The following is a 20,961-nucleotide window of genomic DNA, read 5'->3' as shown; positions in this document are numbered from 1 at the left end:
CAAAAGACTCAGAAAATAGCCACTTAAAACTTGCTTAAACATATGTTTTCCTTCCAAATCTATGAATAGGAAACTCATTCTGTTCATGTTTAAGAATAAATATATTCTGGATAGACCTAGACGAAGTAAGTCAGACAGAGAAAGACAAATATGATATCACTTATATATGGAATCTACACAAGAAATTGAATTCTTGTGTTTGAAATAACAGAAAAGCTCCCACTGGCCAACATTGGGTTAATTTGAGGATCAAAAAGAATCACAACTGTAATTGATTATATCACACTGAGTAAATAAAAATCTACTAGGACACAGTGATTTCTCTCCTCCCAAAAGAAGAGAGCAGAAAAAAAGGGAAAGCTCTTTTTCACAGAAGAATGGCAGCTAATAAACGTGGAAGGAATTAGATCATTGGAAAGTCACGGATTTGCAGTCCCCGGTGGATAACGGATTCTGAGAAGGAAACAGTGGAGGATAAAACAACTAAGTGACAGGTTATTGGGAAACAGGAATTTGTCCCTATTATTAATTGTGAAGACCAACTGTAACTTTTGTTGCAGACATCTGAAGATCACCAGCTTAACCAGCAAGTCATCATAAATAAAATTAAAAGACATATTAAAACCACATCAAACATGATAGAGTTAATATCTATAATAATAAAGACTTCATACAAATTGGAAACAGGAGCACCAAGACCTTGCCTGGGGAGGAGGTGTTGGTAAAATACAGGTATAGAGGATTTACAGAAACAGCCTGACTGTCCCTTGGTCCCTTCACTGGAAGTGGATAGGATGGCACCTGCCTGAGTGTCAGAACCCCAGCATCAGACACTTCATTAATCTGGGGTATTTTTCCCGTGAGGTACGCAGAGGGACCCAGGGCCCCAGGCCACTTTCCTTTTGCCTGCTATTCCTAGCCTGCAGCTTCGTGTCCTCGGCTGGAGGAAGTGGAAGGGCAAAGGGAAAAGGCTTGTGTCAACCGAGCCTGTTATTTTTCATCCAGAAAAAAACATCTTTCCCAGAAGTCACTCTCAGAGGAGTCACCTGGTCACAACTACCTACAGAGAGACAGCCTCTAGCACCCCTCTTTCCTTGACAAAACAGCAAAAATAAAATGGATAAATCATAGTACTTGGTACTGAATATTTGGAGATTGGCACCTCACAGACCGTTGGTATATGGCATATGTTGTTACAACTTTTCTGAAAAGCAACTCTTCAGTGTGTTTAAGGAAACCTCAATGTACCTCTAGATCCATCAGTTCTGCTTTGGGGAATCATTTCTATGGAAATAATGTGAAAGGCCATGAATGGTTTATGTACATTGATATTCAGGTTGAGAGACTGTCATTTTGAAATCCACTATTAAAACATTTACAGGTAAAATTTTAACAACAAAGACACATAAATAAGCAAACTTAGACTCTCCCAACTCTCCCCCATTATTCCATTATCCTTGTACTTTACTCTCTGATCACAGAAGGTGGAGTTTCTGAACCTTTCTTTCTGCCATGCTATTCACTCAAATGGATCTATTGTGGTTCCCTTCAATTTCCTGATTACTAGCTCTGACTCCTTCTCACCTCTTCTCTCCACTTTAGGGAAGCTATCAGAATGTAGAGGGCAACATTACAACTGTAGGACTAAGCACAAGTCTTCTCTGGTTGATTTCTTTATATTTTTGTCTTGAAATAATTATAGATTCATGGAAGATGCAGAGAGTACAGAGAACTTTGTGTGCTCTTTACCTACTTCCCCAATGGGAACTATCCTACAATATCAAAACAAGGAAATTGACATTGGTACAATCTACAGAGCTTATTCAGATGTCATCAGTTTTACAATGCACTCGTGTGTGTGAAGGTCCCTGTAATTTTATCACATGTATGGATTCGTGTAACTACCACCATGATCACAATATGGAGCTGCCTCATCGCCACTAAGATCCCATGTATTGTTCTTTTATAGTCACATCCATTTCCCTGTCATCCTCGCCATCCATAAAAGCTGGCAACCACTAGTCTGTTCCCCACTTCTATAATTTTGTTATTTCAAGAATGTTACATAAATGCCATCATACATAATGTAACACTCTGAGATTGGTTTTTCCCACTGAGCCAAATTCCCTTGAGATTCATCCACGTTGTTACACGCATTCCTTTTTATTGTTGCGTAGTATTTCTGGGTATGGATGTGCCACAGTTGGTTTAGTTATCAACCTGCTGAACTACATTTGTGTTGCTTCCAGTTTTCAGCTATTACAAATAAAGTTGCTATGAACATTCACATACAGGATTTTGTGTGGACATTGGTTTTTGTTTCTCTGGGATAAATGCACAAGTGTAATTGCTGGGTCATATGATAATTAGTTTTAAAAGAAACTGACACACTCCTTTCCACATGGCTGTATTATTATAGGTTCCACCATAAACATATAGTGATCCAAACTCTCTGCATCTTCACCAGCATTTGCCGTTGTCAATATTCTATTTTATTTTAGCCATTCTGATAGGTGCATATCATTATGGTTTTAATTGCATTTTCCTTAGTGGCTAATGATATTGAACATTTTTTTCATGTTTTACTTTTCCATTATTATATCTTATTTTGTGAAATGTCTGTTCATGACTTTTATCTATTTTCTATTGGGTTTTTAAATATTTACCATACAGTTTGATCCGTTTGTTAGTATTCTAGTTATGAATCCTTTGGCAGTTATATAGCTTGCAAATTATCTTCCAGTGATTGGTTATTAAAGGTATATAATTAGTGGGACTTCCCTAGTGACACAGTGGTTAAGAATCTGCCTGCCAATGCAGGGGACACGGGTTCAAGGCCTGGTCTGGGAAGATCCCACATGCCGCAGAGCAACTAAGCCCATGAGCCACAACTACTGAGCCTGCACTCTAGAGCCAGCAAGCCACAACTACTGAAGCCTGCACGCCTAGAGCCCATGCTCTGCCACAAGAGAAGCCACTGCAATGAGCAGCCCGCGCACCACAACCAAGAGTAACATCTGCTCGCCACAACTAGAGAAAAACCACATGCAGCAACAAAGACCCAACACAGCCAGAAATAATAAATAAATAAATAAATAAATAAATAAATTTATTTTTTAAAAAGTATCTAATTAGGGAAGGCCTTTGGGAATGGTGGAGCTAGGGCCTATGAAAATATTTTCCTTCGTAAAAGCCATGAGAACACTGACAAATATTCTAAATCAACTTTTCGAGAACTCTTGAAATTAACCAGAACACATAAACAACTCTTACAACTTGACAACAAAAAGACAATAACCCACTTAAAAATGGTTAAGTGATTTGAATAGTTATTTCTCTGAAGACTACATAAAAATGGCCAATAATTACATGAAATGATGCTCAACATTGCTAGTCATTTAGATAATTCAAATCACAACCACAATGAAATTGCAGTAAACACACCCAGTAAAATGGCTACATTTTTTCAAAAGATATTAACATATATTAGTGAGGATGTGATGAAACTGGAATCTTCATACACCAGTGGGGGGATGTAAAATGGTGCAGCCACTTGGGAAAAAAGTCTGGCAATTCCTCAGAAACCTAAACATAAAGTTACCATATAACACAGCAATTCCATTCCTAGGTATATACACAAAAACTTTTTTTTGAAGTATAGTTGATTTATAATGTTTCAGGTGTACAGTAGAGTGATTTAGTTTTATATATATATATATATAACTTTTACAGTTATATATATATAAAACTTTTTCAGATTCTTTTCCATTATAGGTTATTACAACTATATTCAACTATATTGAATATAGTTCCCTGTGCTATACAGTAGGTCCTTCTTGGTTATCTATTTTACATATAGTAGCTTACAAAAACTTGTACATGAATATTCACAGCAGCATTATTCACAATAACTAAAAAGTGAAAACAACACAAATGTCCACCAACTGATGACTGGATAAACAAAATGTGGTGTATCTATACAATGGAATATTATTAGCCATACAAGGAACAAAGCACAGACATATCTACAACATGAACGAACCTTGAAAAGTTATGCTAAGAGAAAGAAGGCAGACAAAAAAGGACACATATTTGTATGAGTCCATTTATATGAAATGTCCAGAGTAGGCAAATTGATAGAGACAGAAAGTAGATTAGTAGTTACCACGAGCTGGGGGAAAGGAAGATTGAGGAGTGACCTTTAATGGGTATGAGGTTTCCTTCTGAGGTGATGAAATATTCTGGAATTAGTGGTGGTGTTTGTACAACTTTGTGAATATAATAAAAACCACTAAATTGTACACTTAATATTTTTTTACTTTAACATTCATTTAATCAAACTAAAGGAAACACATATATTTAGAGAGTTTCACTAAGAGTAGTAGAGTAGGTAGGCTCAGAGTTTCTCTTTAAAGTCAATAGCTCTTTGTCTTCACAGAAATGATGGGCAGGGCGGGGGCTGGTGCCCATGGATCCTAAACCAGCAGGACAGGTTGCCATGTTAACAGCCCAAATGAGTCCTCGAGGAGTTTGGGGGGCTTCAAAATTTGTCCTCTTCATATGCTCATGTAAACAGTCTCAAGTATTATGAGCTACAGTTCAACAAAGCCTCTGACAGAATTGGTTACCAGAGATGGGCAAGCCTGGTTGGTCCCACAGAAGGAGCTGGCATCTGGACCAAGCTGGTCGTCCCTGACCCCAGGAAAGAGCTGCTCAGTTCTCTGAGCTGCTTTACAGGGGCAAACGCCCTGGGAAACGCTCCCCTCGGTGGAGGTACAGGAAGTTACAGGCCACATATATGGGGAAAACCACGTCTTGGTTTTCCAGGTTCATTACCTCTAGCTCTTGATTCTGTCTCAGGGAAAGCAACTGGTATTCTGTGTCCTTCCTGAAAACGGCTCTCCCATCCCTGTCCAAGGAGAACAGGCGCAGGCGGAACGCGACCGTTCTCCTCCCGAGGAGACTGACCCCGAAGCTGCGGGACTTTTTCCGTGCGCTGCACCGGCAAATGATGCGCTGGTTGGCGTAGCGCAGCACCAGGTCCCAGAAGAATTTGAAGCCTTCCCACCGCCAGCTGCACAGCTCGTCCCTGTGGAGCTGGCTCCCGCACCGCATGCTTCTCCCCTGGGGGTCGGACACGTAGACGCCCATGGGCCGGACAATTCTGGTCTGCTCAGCCCGGAGGGGGCCAAGGCAATGCTCACTGTACAAGGGACACAACCAAGAGGGAGGGATCAGCGCATCCTGGTGGATGACGTGTGCTGACATCGGGTCGCACATTATGTAGGCAAGCCGCAGCTGCTGGAACACTGGCACGAAGGCTCTGCCCTGCTCGGTCTCCAGGAAAGGGGTGCCCTCCGAATCCCTCCTGGACCTGGCAAACCATGAGTTGGTGTCAGGCAATAGGGCACTGCGCGGGCCCCTCCATGTCGGCTGCAGCTGCAAGAACGTCCACGTTTTCAGCACGATGTACACGTTCATCTCCACCCCCATCACAAAGAGCCGTGAAGAGGCAACGACCTCTTTCATCAGATCCAGGCGGACTTCTCGCAATAGCCCCTCACTACACAGGGTCATCATGTTGTCCAGCAGCCACTGAAGACACACGGTCCTGATGGTCTGGAGTCCGTAGCTTTCAGCAGAGTAGTAGTAGCTGCACACGGTCTGGGCACTGACAGTCTCCTTCATGACCTCCCCGCACCGCTGAATCACCTGGTCCAGCTGCAGCATGCTGGCTGTGGCCAGGATGGCGACGACTCGACCGGGTGGGATGAGAATGGAGCCTCGGTACAGGGAACCTAAAGCCTCGTGCAGTGCCTCGCGATCAATGTTCTCGTCAGGCATCTGCAACTCTATAGTATCCATGTTTGTCTCCTGCCAAGCGCCACTGAACATGCTAGCAAAGAACCCTGACTGGCACAGGTAGACCCTATGCAAGTTCCACTCCTCCCCCAGTGCGCAGATCCGCACGTCGCTCCCTTCTCCTCTCAGGAAGAGTGCCTCATAAATGGACCCTGAATGATCTTTAGCACGTTTCCGGCAGGGCTCTTTCGTGAGCGGCCCCCCTGGGCCTGTCTTCCGCTTGCGGCTCCTCTGACGGGCGGCGGGTCTGGCCTTTTCACTCTCCTTCCCTTCCTTTCTCTCTGCCGCTACTGCCTCCTCGGCCTCCTCCATCCCCGCACTGGCACCTGGCTCCTCTGGGGCACGCCCCCACCAGTGCCATGGCATCCGACTGCTTCGTGCTCCCATGGCCTATACCTCAGTGGTGCAGTGGCCAAGCTTCCTCTCCAGGCGCCGTTGCCGCGGGCACGAGCTCAGCCCAGAGTGATGCTGGGTACTATGACGTTTGCTCTAACGGTCTCTCCAGAGGACGACGCCACGCTAAGCCACACCCACTAGGCCCCACCCCGCCGGGTAAGGGCACTCCGTACCAGGGATTCCACTCTGTTTATCTTTCCCTCCTGGGATGATTGCTCTCGGGCTCCCTTCATAGGATGATGGTGGAACAGAGGCCTTTGTGTGCGAATTTTACCCATTAATTTCAAGAACACAATTCGCTCTTGCCCATCTAAAACAGTTAGTGATTAGTCCTTTATGGAGAATTACATCTTGGTCCCAGCCCTGTCCTCTAGGCACCTTAATTTCCATAATTAACTTCTTATTTATTTATTTATTTTTAATTAATTTTATTTTTATATTTTTTATTAGTTCCTGCTTTACAACAAAGTGAATCAGTTATACATATACATCTGTTCCCATATCCCTTCCCTCTAGCGTCTCCCTCCCTCCCACTCTCCCTATCCCACCTCTCCAGGAGGTCACAAAGCACCCAGCTGATCTCCCTGTGCTATGCGGCTGCTTCCCACTAGCTATCTACCTTACGTTTGGTAGTGTATGTATGTCCATGCCTCTCTCTCGCTTTGTCACAGCTTACCCTTCCTCCTCCCCATATCCTCAAGTCCATTCTCAAGTAGATCTGTGTCTTTATTCCTGTTTTAACCCTAGGTTCTTCCTGACATTTTTTTCCTTAAATTCCATATATATGTGTTAGCATACGGTATTTGTCTTTCTCTTTCCGACTTACTTCACGCTGTATGACAGACTCTAGGTCTATCCACCTCATTACAAATAGCTCCGTTTCGTTTCTTTGTATGGCTGAGTAATATTCCATTGTATATATGTGCCACATCTTCTTTACCCATTCATCCGATGATGGACACTTAGGTTGTTTCCAGCTCCGGGCTATTGTGAATAGAGCTGCAATGAACATTTTGGTACATGTCTCTTTTTGAATTATGGTTTTCTCAGGGTATATGCCTAGTAGTGGGATTGCTGGGTCATATGGTAGTTCTATGTTTAGTTTTGTAAGGAACCTCCATACTGTTCTCCATCTTTAATGTTACACCATCTTTAGTGTGTGGCTCTCTTCCCCAGCTTGCAAGATGGCTGCTGGCACTCCAGCCACCATAACCACATTCCAGATTGAATATGGAGGAAAAGGAAGAGCAAATGCAGCATACCAAATGAGTCGGCTTCCCTTACAGAGCTTCCCCAGAGGCCCCCACCCAATGACTTCCAAATATATCTCACTGGACTCAGTTATGTCATATAACTACTTTTACCTGCATGGAAGACTGGGAAATAGAGCTTTTAAACTGAGACCATTCCAAAATTAAAACAGAGTTCTATGAGTAAAGAAAAAGGAGAGAGGGGATATCCGTTGACAAAGAGCAGCCTATAACAAAATTCCTGAGATGAATGACAAAGGAGCAGTGTCAAGTCACAAAAATATACAGATGAAGATTGTCCTGTGCTGATTTCTTCCAATGCAAATCAGAAGATTTCAACATGTTTCCAGTAAAGTCCAATAAAAACAATAGCAAGAAAGACCTATATTCCTGGATATCTTGGCAAAATGCTCTAATTCTATTTTTTAAATCCTAAAAGTATCCAAGCAATAAAATTTAAAAAAAAGATTACATAGAAATAATATAAATTGAGGCTATCCTCACACTTATCCATGATCTCCAAAAGTAGAGAATCACAAAATAATATCTCAAGAGTCTTGGGGCAAAAGTTATTACACAAAAGTAATAGTCACAGTCCAAAAACTATTTATAGAAGTAAGAGAAATATACCCTCCAGAAATCAAAACACTCAGAAAATAGCCACTTAAAAACTTGCTTAAACATATGTTTTCCTTCCAAATCTATGAATAGGAAACTCATTCTGTTCATGTTTAAGAATAAATATATTCTGGATAGACCTAGACGAAGTAAGTCAGACAGAGAAAGACAAATATGATATCACTTATATATGGAATCTACACAAGAAATTGAATTCTTGTGTTTGAAATAACAGAAAAGCTCCCACTGGCCAACATTGGGTTAATTTGAGGATCAAAAAGAATCACAACTGTAATTGATTATATCACACTGAGTAAATAAAAATCTACTAGGACACAGTGATTTCTCTCCTCCCAAAAGAAGAGAGCAGAAAAAAAGGGAAAGCTCTTTTTCACAGAAGAATGGCAGCTAATAAAGGTGGAAGGAATTAGATCATTGGAAAGTCACGGATTTGCAGTCCCCGGTGGATAACGGATTCTGAGAAGGAAACAGTGGAGGATAAAACAACTAAGTGACAGGTTATTGGGAAACAGGAATTTGTCCCTATTATTAATTGTGAAGACCAACTGTAACTTTTGTTGCAGACATCTGAAGATCACCAGCTTAACCAGCAAGTCATCATAAATAAAATTAAAAGACACATTACAACCACATCAAATATGATAGAGTTAATATCTATAATAATAAAGACTTCATACAAATGGGAAAATGAAGCACCAAGACCTTGCCTGGGGAGGAGGTGTTGGTAAAATACAGGTATAGAGGATTTACAGAAACAGCCTGACTGTCCCTTTGTCCCTTCACTGGAAGTGGATAGGATGGCACCTGCCTGAGTGTGAGAACCCCAGCATCAGACACTTCATAATCTGGGGTATTTTTCCCGTGAGGTACGCAGAGGGACCCAGGACCCCAGGCCACTTTCCTTTTGCCTGCTATTCCTAGCCTGCAGCTTCCTGTCCTCGGCTGGAAGAAGTGGAAGGGCAAAGGGAAAAGACTTGTGCCAACCGAGCCTGTTATTTTTCATCCAGAATTCAGTTTCTTTCCCAGAAGTCACTCTCAGAGGAGTCACCTGGTCACAACTACCTACAGAGAGACAGCCTCCAGCACCCCTCTTTCCTTGACAAAAGAGCAAAAGTAAAGTAGATAAATCATAGTACTTGGTACTGAATATTTGGAGATTGGCACCTCACAGACCGTTGGTATATGGCATATGTCGTTACAACTTTTCTGAAAAGCAACTCTTCAGTGTGTTTAAGGAAACCTCAATGTACCTCTAGATCCATCAGTTCTGCTTTGGGGAATCATTTCTATGGAAATAATGTGAAATGCAATGAATGGTTTATGTACATTGATATTCAGGTTGAGAGACTGTCATTTTGAAATCCACTATTAAAACATTTACAGGGTAAAATTTTAACAACAAAGACACATAAATAAGCAAACTTAGACTCTCCCAACTCTCCCCCATTATTCCATTATCCTTGTACTTTACTCTCTGATCACAGAAGGTGGAGTTTCTGAACCTTTCTTTCTGCCATGCTATTCACTCAAATGGATCTATTGTGGTTCCTTTCAATTTCCTGATTACTAGCTCTGACTCCTTCTCACCTCTTCTCTCCACTTTAGGGAAGCTATCAGAATGTAGAGGGCAACATTACAACTGTAGGACTAAGCACAAGTCTTCTCTGGTTGATTTCTTTATATTTTTGTCTTGAAATAATTATAGATTCATGGAAGATGCAGGGAGTACAGAGAACTTTGTGTGCTCTTTACCTACTTCCCCAATGGGAACTATCCTACAATATCAAAACAAGGAAATTGACATTGGTACAATCTACAGAGCTTATTCAGATGTCATCAGTTTTACAATGCACTCGTGTGTGTGAAGGTCCGTGTCATTTTATCACGTGTATGGATTCGTGTAACTACCACCATGATCACAATATGGAGCTGTCTCATCACCACTAAGATCCCATGTATTGTTCTTTTATAGTCACATCCATTTCCCTGTCATCCTCGCCATCCATAAAAGCTGGCAACCACTAATCTGTTCCCCACTTCTATAATTTTGTTATTTCAAGAATGTTACATAAATGCCATCATACATAATGTAACACTCTGAGATTGGTTTTTCCCACTGAGCCAAATTCCCTTGAGATTCATCCACGTTGTTACACGCATTCCTGTTTCTTGTTGCATAGTATTTCTGGGTGTGGATGTGCCACAGCTGGTTTAGTTATCAACCTGCTGAACTACATTTGTGTTGCTTCCAGTTTTCAGCTATTACAAATAAAGTTGCTATGAACATTCACATATAGGATTTTGTGTGGACATTGGTTTTTGTTTCTCTGGGATAAATGCACGAGTGTAATTGCTGGGTCATATGATAATTAGTTTTAAAAAAAACTGACACACTCCTTTCCACACGGCTGTATTATTATAGGTTCCACCATAGACATATAGTGATCCAAACTCTCTGCATCTTCACCAGCATTTGCCGTTGTCAATATTCTATTTTATTTTAGCCATTCTGATAGGTGCATATCATTATGGTTTTAATTGCATTTTCCTTAGTGGCTAATGATATTGAACATTTTTTTCATGTTTTACTTTTCCATTATTATATCTTATTTTGTGAAATGTCTGTTCATGACTTTTATCTATTTTCTATTGGGTTTTTAAATATTTACCATACAGTTTGATCCGTTTGTTAGTATTCTAGTTATGAATCCTTTGGCAGTTATATAGCTTGCAAATTATCTTCCAGTGATTGGTTATTAAAAGTATATAATTAGTGGGACTTCCCTAGTGACACAGTGGTTAAGAATCTGCCTGCCAATGCAGGGGACACGGGTTCAAGCCCTGGTCTGGGAAGATCCCACATGCCACAGAGCAACTAAGCCCATGAGCCACAACTACTGAGCCTGCACTCTAGAGCCAGCAAGCCACAACTACTGAAGCCTGCACGCCTAGAGCCCATGCTCTGCCACAAGAGAAGCCACTGCAATGAGAAGCCCGCGCACCACAACCAAGAGTAGCCCCTGCTCGCCACAACTAGAGAAAAACCACATGCAGCAACAAAGACCCAACACAGCCAGAAATAATAAATAAATAAATAAATAAATTTATTTATTTTTTAAAAAGTATCTAATTAGGGAAGGCCTTTGGGAATGGTGGAGCTAGGGCCTATGAAAATATTTTCCTTCATGAAAGCCATGAGAACACTGACAAATATTCTAAATCAACTTTTCGAGAACTCTGGAAATTAACCAGAACACATAAACAACTCTTACAACTTGACGATAAAAAGACAATAACCCACTTAAAAATGGTTAAGTGATTTGAATAGTTATTTCTCTGAAGACTACATAAAAATGGCCAATAAGTACATGAAATGATGCTCAACATTGCTAGTCATTTAGATAATTCAAATCACAACCACAATGAAATCGCAGTAAACACACCCAGTAAAATGGCTACATTTTTTTAAAAGACAGGAACACATATTAGTGAGGATGTGATGAAACTGGAATCTTCATACACCAGTGGTGGGAATGTAAAATGGTGCAGCCACTTGGGAAAAAAGTCTGGCAATTCCTCAGAAACCTAAACATAAAGTTACCATATAACACAGCAATTCCATTCCTAGGTATATACACAAAAACTTTTTTTTGAAGTATAGTTGATTTATAATGTTTCAGGTGTACAGTAGAGTGATTTAGTTTTATATATATATATATAACTTTTACAGTTATATATATATAAAACTTTTTCAGATTCTTTTCCATTATAGGTTATTACAACTATATTCAACTATATTGAATATAGTTCCCTGTGCTATACAGTAGGTCCTTCTTGGTTATCTATTTTACACATAGTAGCTTACAAAAACTTGTACATGAATATTCACAGCAGCATTATTCACAATAACTAAAAAGTGAAAACAACACAAATGTCCACCAACTGATGACTGGATAAACAAAATGTGGTGTATCTATACAATGGAATATTATTAGCCATACAAGGAACAAAGCACAGACATATCTACAACATGAACGAACCTTGAAAAGTTATGCTAAGAGAAAGAAGGCAGACAAAAAAGGACACATATTTGTATGAGTCCATTTATATGAAATGTCCAGAGTAGGCAAATTGATAGAGACAGAAAGTAGATTAGTAGTTACCACGAGCTGGGGGAAAGGAAGATTGAGGAGTGACCTTTAATGGGTATGAGGTTTCCTTCTGAGGTGATGAAATATTCTGGAATTAGTGGTGGTGTTTGTACAACTTTGTGAATATAATAAAAACCACTAAATTGTACACTTAATATTTTTTTACTTTAACATTCATTTAATCAAACTAAAGGAAACACATATATTTAGAGAGTTTCACTAAGAGTAGTAGAGTAGGTAGGCTCAGAGTTTCTCTTTAAAGTCAATAGCTCTTTGTCTTCACAGAAATGATGGGCAGGGCGGGGGCTGGTGCCCATGGATCCTAAACCAGCAGGACAGGTTGCCATGTTAACAGCCCAAATGAGTCCTCGAGGAGTTTGGGGGGCTTCAAAATTTGTCCTCTTCATATGCTCATGTAAACAGTCTCAAGTATTATGAGCTACAGTTCAACAAAGCCTCTGACAGAATTGGTTACCAGAGATGGGCAAGCCTGGTTGGTCCCACAGAAGGAGCTGGCATCTGGACCAAGCTGGTCGTCCCTGACCCCAGGAAAGAGCTGCTCAGTTCTCTGAGCTGCTTTACAGGGGCAAACGCCCTGGGAAACGCTCCCCTCGGTGGAGGTACAGGAAGTTACAGGCCACATATATGGGGAAAACCACGTCTTGGTTTTCCAGGTTCATTACCTCTAGCTCTTGATTCTGTCTCAGGGAAAGCAACTGGTATTCTGTGTCCTTCCTGAAAACGGCTCTCCCATCCCTGTCCAAGGAGAACAGGCGCAGGCGGAACGCGACCGTTCTCCTCCCGAGGAGACTGACCCCGAAGCTGCGGGACTTTTTCCGTGCGCTGCACCGGCAAATGATGCGCTGGTTGGCGTAGCGCAGCACCAGGTCCCAGAAGAATTTGAAGCCTTCCCACCGCCAGCTGCACAGCTCGTCCCTGTGGAGCTGGCTCCCGCACCGCATGCTTCTCCCCTGGGGGTCGGACACGTAGACGCCCATGGGCCGGACAATTCTGGTCTGCTCAGCCCGGAGGGGGCCAAGGCAATGCTCACTGTACAAGGGACACAACCAAGAGGGAGGGATCAGCGCATCCTGGTGGATGACGTGTGCTGACATCGGGTCGCACATTATGTAGGCAAGCCGCAGCTGCTGGAACACTGGCACGAAGGCTCTGCCCTGCTCGGTCTCCAGGAAAGGGGTGCCCTCCGAATCCCTCCTGGACCTGGCAAACCATGAGTTGGTGTCAGGCAATAGGGCACTGCGCGGGCCCCTCCATGTCGGCTGCAGCTGCAAGAACGTCCACGTTTTCAGCACGATGTACACGTTCATCTCCACCCCCATCACAAAGAGCCGTGAAGAGGCAACGACCTCTTTCATCAGATCCAGGCGGACTTCTCGCAATAGCCCCTCACTACACAGGGTCATCATGTTGTCCAGCAGCCACTGAAGACACACGGTCCTGATGGTCTGGAGTCCGTAGCTTTCAGCAGAGTAGTAGTAGCTGCACACGGTCTGGGCACTGACAGTCTCCTTCATGACCTCCCCGCACCGCTGAATCACCTGGTCCAGCTGCAGCATGCTGGCTGTGGCCAGGATGGCGACGACTCGACCGGGTGGGATGAGAATGGAGCCTCGGTACAGGGAACCTAAAGCCTCGTGCAGTGCCTCGCGATCAATGTTCTCGTCAGGCATCTGCAACTCTATAGTATCCATGTTTGTCTCCTGCCAAGCGCCACTGAACATGCTAGCAAAGAACCCTGACTGGCACAGGTAGACCCTATGCAAGTTCCACTCCTCCCCCAGTGCGCAGATCCGCACGTCGCTCCCTTCTCCTCTCAGGAAGAGTGCCTCATAAATGGACCCTGAATGATCTTTAGCACGTTTCCGGCAGGGCTCTTTCGTGAGCGGCCCCCCTGGGCCTGTCTTCCGCTTGCGGCTCCTCTGACGGGCGGCGGGTCTGGCCTTTTCACTCTCCTTCCCTTCCTTTCTCTCTGCCGCTACTGCCTCCTCGGCCTCCTCCATCCCCGCACTGGCACCTGGCTCCTCTGGGGCACGCCCCCACCAGTGCCATGGCATCCGACTGCTTCGTGCTCCCATGGCCTATACCTCAGTGGTGCAGTGGCCAAGCTTCCTCTCCAGGCGCCGTTGCCGCGGGCACGAGCTCAGCCCAGAGTGATGCTGGGTACTATGACGTTTGCTCTAACGGTCTCTCCAGAGGACGACGCCACGCTAAGCCACACCCACTAGGCCCCACCCCGCCGGGTAAGGGCACTCCGTACCAGGGATTCCACTCTGTTTATCTTTCCCTCCTGGGATGATTGCTCTCGGGCTCCCTTCATAGGATGATGGTGGAACAGAGGCCTTTGTGTGCGAATTTTACCCATTAATTTCAAGAACACAATTCGCTCTTGCCCATCTAAAACAGTTAGTGATTAGTCCTTTATGGAGAATTACATCTTGGTCCCAGCCCTGTCCTCTAGGCACCTTAATTTCCATAATTAACTTCTTATTTATTTATTTATTTTTAATTAATTTTATTTTTATATTTTTTATTAGTTCCTGCTTTACAACAAAGTGAATCAGTTATACATATACATCTGTTCCCATATCCCTTCCCTCTAGCGTCTCCCTCCCTCCCACTCTCCCTATCCCACCTCTCCAGGAGGTCACAAAGCACCCAGCTGATCTCCCTGTGCTATGCGGCTGCTTCCCACTAGCTATCTACCTTACGTTTGGTAGTGTATGTATGTCCATGCCTCTCTCTCGCTTTGTCACAGCTTACCCTTCCTCCTCCCCATATCCTCAAGTCCATTCTCAAGTAGATCTGTGTCTTTATTCCTGTTTTAACCCTAGGTTCTTCCTGACATTTTTTTCCTTAAATTCCATATATATGTGTTAGCATACGGTATTTGTCTTTCTCTTTCCGACTTACTTCACGCTGTATGACAGACTCTAGGTCTATCCACCTCATTACAAATAGCTCCGTTTCGTTTCTTTGTATGGCTGAGTAATATTCCATTGTATATATGTGCCACATCTTCTTTACCCATTCATCCGATGATGGACACTTAGGTTGTTTCCAGCTCCGGGCTATTGTGAATAGAGCTGCAATGAACATTTTGGTACATGTCTCTTTTTGAATTATGGTTTTCTCAGGGTATATGCCTAGTAGTGGGATTGCTGGGTCATATGGTAGTTCTATGTTTAGTTTTGTAAGGAACCTCCATACTGTTCTCCATCTTTAATGTTACACCATCTTTAGTGTGTGGCTCTCTTCCCCAGCTTGCAAGATGGCTGCTGGCACTCCAGCCACCATAACCACATTCCAGATTGAATATGGAGGAAAAGGAAGAGCAAATGCAGCATACCAAATGAGTCGGCTTCCCTTACAGAGCTTCCCCAGAGGCCCCCACCCAATGACTTCCAAATATATCTCACTGGACTCAGTTATGTCATATAACTACTTTTACCTGCATGGAAGACTGGGAAATAGAGCTTTTAAACTGAGACCATTCCAAAATTAAAACAGAGTTCTATGAGTAAAGAAAAAGGAGAGAGGGGATATCCGTTGACAAAGAGCAGCCTATAACAAAATTCCTGAGATGAATGACAAAGGAGCAGTGTCAAGTCACAAAAATATACAGATGAAGATTGTCCTGTGCTGATTTCTTCCAATGCAAATCAGAAGATTTCAACATGTTTCCAGTAAAGTCCAATAAAAACAATAGCAAGAAAGACCTATATTCCTGGATATCTTGGCAAAATGCTCTAATTCTATTTTTTAAATCCTAAAAGTATCCAAGCAATAAAATTTAAAAAAAAGATTACATAGAAATAATATAAATTGAGGCTATCCTCACACTTATCCATGATCTCCAAAAGTAGAGAATCACAAAATAATATCTCAAGAGTCTTGGGGCAAAAGTTATTACACAAAAGTAATAGTCACAGTCCAAAAACTATTTATAGATGTAAGAGAAATATACCCTCCAGAAATCAAAACACTCAGAAAATAGCCACTTAAAAACTTGCTTAAACATATGTTTTCCTTCCAAATCTATGAATAGGAAACTCATTCTGTTCATGTTTAAGAATAAATATATTCTGGATAGACCTAGACGAAGTAAGTCAGACAGAGAAAGACAAATATGATATCACTTATATATGGAATCTACACAAGAAATTGAATTCTTGTGTTTGAAATAACAGAAAAGCTCCCACTGGCCAACATTGGGTTAATTTGAGGATCAAAAAGAATCACAACTGTAATTGATTATATCACACTGAGTAAATAAAAATCTACTAGGACACAGTGATTTCTCTCCTCCCAAAAGAAGAGAGCAGAAAAAAAGGGAAAGCTCTTTTTCACAGAAGAATGGCAGCTAATAAAGGTGGAAGGAATTAGATCATTGGAAAGTCACGGATTTGCAGTCCCCGGTGGATAACGGATTCTGAGAAGGAAACAGTGGAGGATAAAACAACTAAGTGACAGGTTATTGGGAAACAGGAATTTGTCCCTATTATTAATTGTGAAGACCAACTGTAACTTTTGTTGCAGACATCTGAAGATCACCAGCTTAACCAGCAAGTCATCATAAATAAAATTAAAAGACACATTACAACCACATCAAATATGATAGAGTTAATATCTATAATAATAAAGACTTCATACAAATGGGAAAATGAAGCACCAAGACCTTGCCTGGGGAGGAGGTGTTGGTAAAATACAGGTATAGAGGATTTACAGAAACAGCCTGACTGTCCCTTTGTCCCTTCACTGGAAGTGGATAGGATGGCACCTGCCTGAGTGTGAGAACCCCAGCATCAGACACTTCATAATCTGGGGTATTTTTCCCGTGAGGTACGCAGAGGGACCCAGGACCCCAGGCCACTTTCCTTTTGCCTGCTATTCCTAGCCTGCAGCTTCCTGTCCTCGGCTGGAAGAAGTGGAAGGGCAAAGGGAAAAGACTTGTGCCAACCGAGCCTGTTATTTTTCATCCAGAATTCAGTTTCTTTCCCAGAAGTCACTCTCAGAGGAGTCACCTGGTCACAACTACCTACAGAGAGACAGCCTCCAGCACCCCTCTTTCCTTGACAAAAGAGCAAAAGTAAAGTAGATAAATCATAGTACTTGGTACTGAATATTTGGAGATTGGCACCTCACAGACCGTTGGTATATGGCATATGTCGTTACAACTTTTCTGAAAAGCAACTCTTCAGTGTGTTTAAGGAAACCTCAATGTACCTCTAGATCCATCAGTTCTGCTTTGGGGAATCATTTCTATGGAAATAATGTGAAATGCAATGAATGGTTTATGTACATTGATATTCAGGTTGAGAGACTGTCATTTTGAAATCCACTATTAAAACATTTACAGGGTAAAATTTTAACAACAAAGACACATAAATAAGCAAACTTAGACTCTCCCAACTCTCCCCCATTATTCCATTATCCTTGTACTTTACTCTCTGATCACAGAAGGTGGAGTTTCTGAACCTTTCTTTCTGCCATGCTATTCACTCAAATGGATCTATTGTGGTTCCTTTCAATTTCCTGATTACTAGCTCTGACTCCTTCTCACCTCTTCTCTCCACTTTAGGGAAGCTATCAGAATGTAGAGGGCAACATTACAACTGTAGGACTAAGCACAAGTCTTCTCTGGTTGATTTCTTTATATTTTTGTCTTGAAATAATTATAGATTCATGGAAGATGCAGGGAGTACAGAGAACTTTGTGTGCTCTTTACCTACTTCCCCAATGGGAACTATCCTACAATATCAAAACAAGGAAATTGACATTGGTACAATCTACAGAGCTTATTCAGATGTCATCAGTTTTACAATGCACTCGTGTGTGTGAAGGTCCGTGTCATTTTATCACGTGTATGGATTCGTGTAACTACCACCATGATCACAATATGGAGCTGTCTCATCACCACTAAGATCCCATGTATTGTTCTTTTATAGTCACATCCATTTCCCTGTCATCCTCGCCATCCATAAAAGCTGGCAACCACTAATCTGTTCCCCACTTCTATAATTTTGTTATTTCAAGAATGTTACATAAATGCCATCATACATAATGTAACACTCTGAGATTGGTTTTTCCCACTGAGACAAATTCCCTTGAGATTCATCCACGTTGTTACACGCATTCCTGTTTCTTGTTGCATAGTATTTCTGGGTGTGGATGTGCCACAGCTGGTTTAGTTATCAACCTGCTGAACTACATTTGTGTTGCTTCCAGTTTTCAGCTATTACAAATAAAGTTGCTATGAACATTCACATATAGGATTTTGTGTGGACATTGGTTTTTGTTTCTCTGGGATAAATGCACGAGTGTAATTGCTGGGTCATATGATAATTAGTTTTAAAAAAAACTGACACACTCCTTTCCACACGGCTGTATTATTATAGGTTCCACCATAGACATATAGTGATCCAAACTCTCTGCATCTTCACCAGCATTTGCCGTTGTCAATATTCTATTTTATTTTAGCCATTCTGATAGGTGCATATCATTATGGTTTTAATTGCATTTTCCTTAGTGGCTAATGATATTGAACATTTTTTTCATGTTTTACTTTTCCATTATTATATCTTATTTTGTGAAATGTCTGTTCATGACTTTTATCTATTTTCTATTGGGTTTTTAAATATTTACCATACAGTTTGATCCGTTTGTTAGTATTCTAGTTATGAATCCTTTGGCAGTTATATAGCTTGCAAATTATCTTCCAGTGATTGGTTATTAAAAGTATATAATTAGTGGGACTTCCCTAGTGACACAGTGGTTAAGAATCTGCCTGCCAATGCAGGGGACACGGGTTCAAGCCCTGGTCTGGGAAGATCCCACATGCCACAGAGCAACTAAGCCCATGAGCCACAACTACTGAGCCTGCACTCTAGAGCCAGCAAGCCACAACTACTGAAGCCTGCACGCCTAGAGCCCATGCTCTGCCACAAGAGAAGCCACTGCAATGAGAAGCCCGCGCACCACAACCAAGAGTAGCCCCTGCTCGCCACAACTAGAGAAAAACCACATGCAGCAACAAAGACCCAACACAGCCAGAAATAATAAATAAATAAATAAATAAATAAATTTATTTATTTTTTAAAAAGTATCTAATTAGGGAAGGCCTTTGGGAATGGTGGAGCTAGGGCCTATGAAAATATTTTCCTTCATGAAAGCCATGAGAACACTGACAAATATTCTAAATCAACTTTTCGAGAACTCTGGAAATTAACCAGAACACATAAACAACTCTTACAACTTGACGATAAAAAGACAATAACCCACTTAAAAATGGTTAAGTGATTTGAATAGTTATTTCTCTGAAGACTACATAAAAATGGCCAATAAGTACATGAAATGATGCTCAACATTGCTAGTCATTTAGATAATTCAAATCACAACCACAATGAAATCGCAGTAAACACACCCAGTAAAATGGCTACATTTTTTTAAAAGACAGGAACACATATTAGTGAGGATGTGATGAAACTGGAATCTTCATACACCAGTGGTGGGAATGTAAAATGGTTCAGCCACTTGGGAAAAAAGTCTGGCAATTCCTCAGAAACCTAAACATAAAGTTACCATATAACACAGCAATTCCATTCCTAGGTATATACACAAAAACTTTTTTTTGAAGTATAGTTGATTTATAATGTTTCAGGTGTACAGTAGAGTGATTTAGTTTTATATATATATATATAACTTTTACAGTTATATATATATAAAACTTTTTCAGATTCTTTTCCATTATAGGTTATTACAACTATATTCAACTATATTGAATATAGTTCCCTGTGCTATACAGTAGGTCCTTCTTGGTTATCTATTTTACACATAGTAGCTTACAAAAACTTGTACATGAATATTCACAGCAGCATTATTCACAATAACTAAAAAGTGAAAACAACACAAATGTCCACCAACTGATGACTGGATAAACAAAATGTGGTGTATCTATACAATGGAATATTATTAGCCATACAAGGAACAAAGCACAGACATATCTACAACATGAACGAACCTTGAAAAGTTATGCTAAGAGAAAGAAGGCAGACAAAAAAGGACACATATTTGTATGAGTCCATTTATATGAAATGTCCAGAGTAGGCAAATTGATAGAGACAGAAAGTAGATTAGTAGTTACCACGAGCTGGGGGAAAGGAAGATTGAGGAGTGACCTTTAATGGGTATGAGGTTTCCTTCTGAGGTGATGAAATATTCTGGAATTAGTGGTGGTGTTTGTACAACTTTGTGAATATAATAAAAACCACTAAATTGTACACTTAATATTTTTTTACTTTAACATTCATTTAATCAAACTAAAGGAAACACATATATTTAGAGAGTTTCACTAAGAGTAGTAGAGTAGGTAGGCTCAGAGTTTCTCTTTAAAGTCAATAGCTCTTTGTCTTCACAGAAATGATGGGCAGGGCGGGGGCTGGTGCCCATGGATCCTAAACCAGCAGGACAGGTTGCCATGTTAACAGCCCAAATGAGTCCTCGAGGAGTTTGGGGGGCTTCAAAATTTGTCCTCTTCATATGCTCATGTAAACAGTCTCAAGTATTATGAGCTACAGTTCAACAAAGCCTCTGACAGAATTGGTTACCAGAGATGGGCAAGCCTGGTTGGTCCCACAGAAGGAGCT

General features: G+C 41.4%; 3 protein-coding genes across 4 annotated transcripts in view; all 3 read right to left on the bottom strand.

Moving 5' to 3' along the window:
* HECW1 (HECT, C2 and WW domain containing E3 ubiquitin protein ligase 1) overlaps positions 1-20,961 on the bottom strand; it is a gene marked incomplete at both ends in the record, with an annotated part of 620,984 nt that overhangs the window by 476,109 nt on the left and 123,914 nt on the right. The gene's annotated exons all lie outside the window — the stretch shown is intronic.
* On the bottom strand, positions 4,732-6,249 carry LOC307057920 (germ cell-less protein-like 1; the record flags this gene model as incomplete). Its single annotated transcript, XM_079711226.1, has 1 exon — positions 4,732-6,249. One exon carries the CDS (start codon positions 6,247-6,249, stop codon positions 4,732-4,734), a length of 1,518 nt encoding a protein of 505 aa, XP_079567352.1.
* On the bottom strand, positions 12,877-14,394 carry LOC307057919 (germ cell-less protein-like 1; the record flags this gene model as incomplete). The annotated part of the gene is made up of 1 exon (XM_079711225.1): positions 12,877-14,394. The coding sequence occupies one exon, from the start codon at positions 14,392-14,394 to the stop codon at positions 12,877-12,879; it is 1,518 nt and encodes a 505-aa protein (XP_079567351.1).

Source organism: Hyperoodon ampullatus, assembly GCF_949752795.1.
Source record: "Hyperoodon ampullatus genome assembly, chromosome: 9".
NCBI classification, from domain to species: domain Eukaryota; kingdom Metazoa; phylum Chordata; class Mammalia; order Artiodactyla; family Ziphiidae; genus Hyperoodon; species Hyperoodon ampullatus.
Note: the sequence above shows the minus strand (reverse complement) of the source record. Positions and strands in the feature narration are given on the sequence as shown.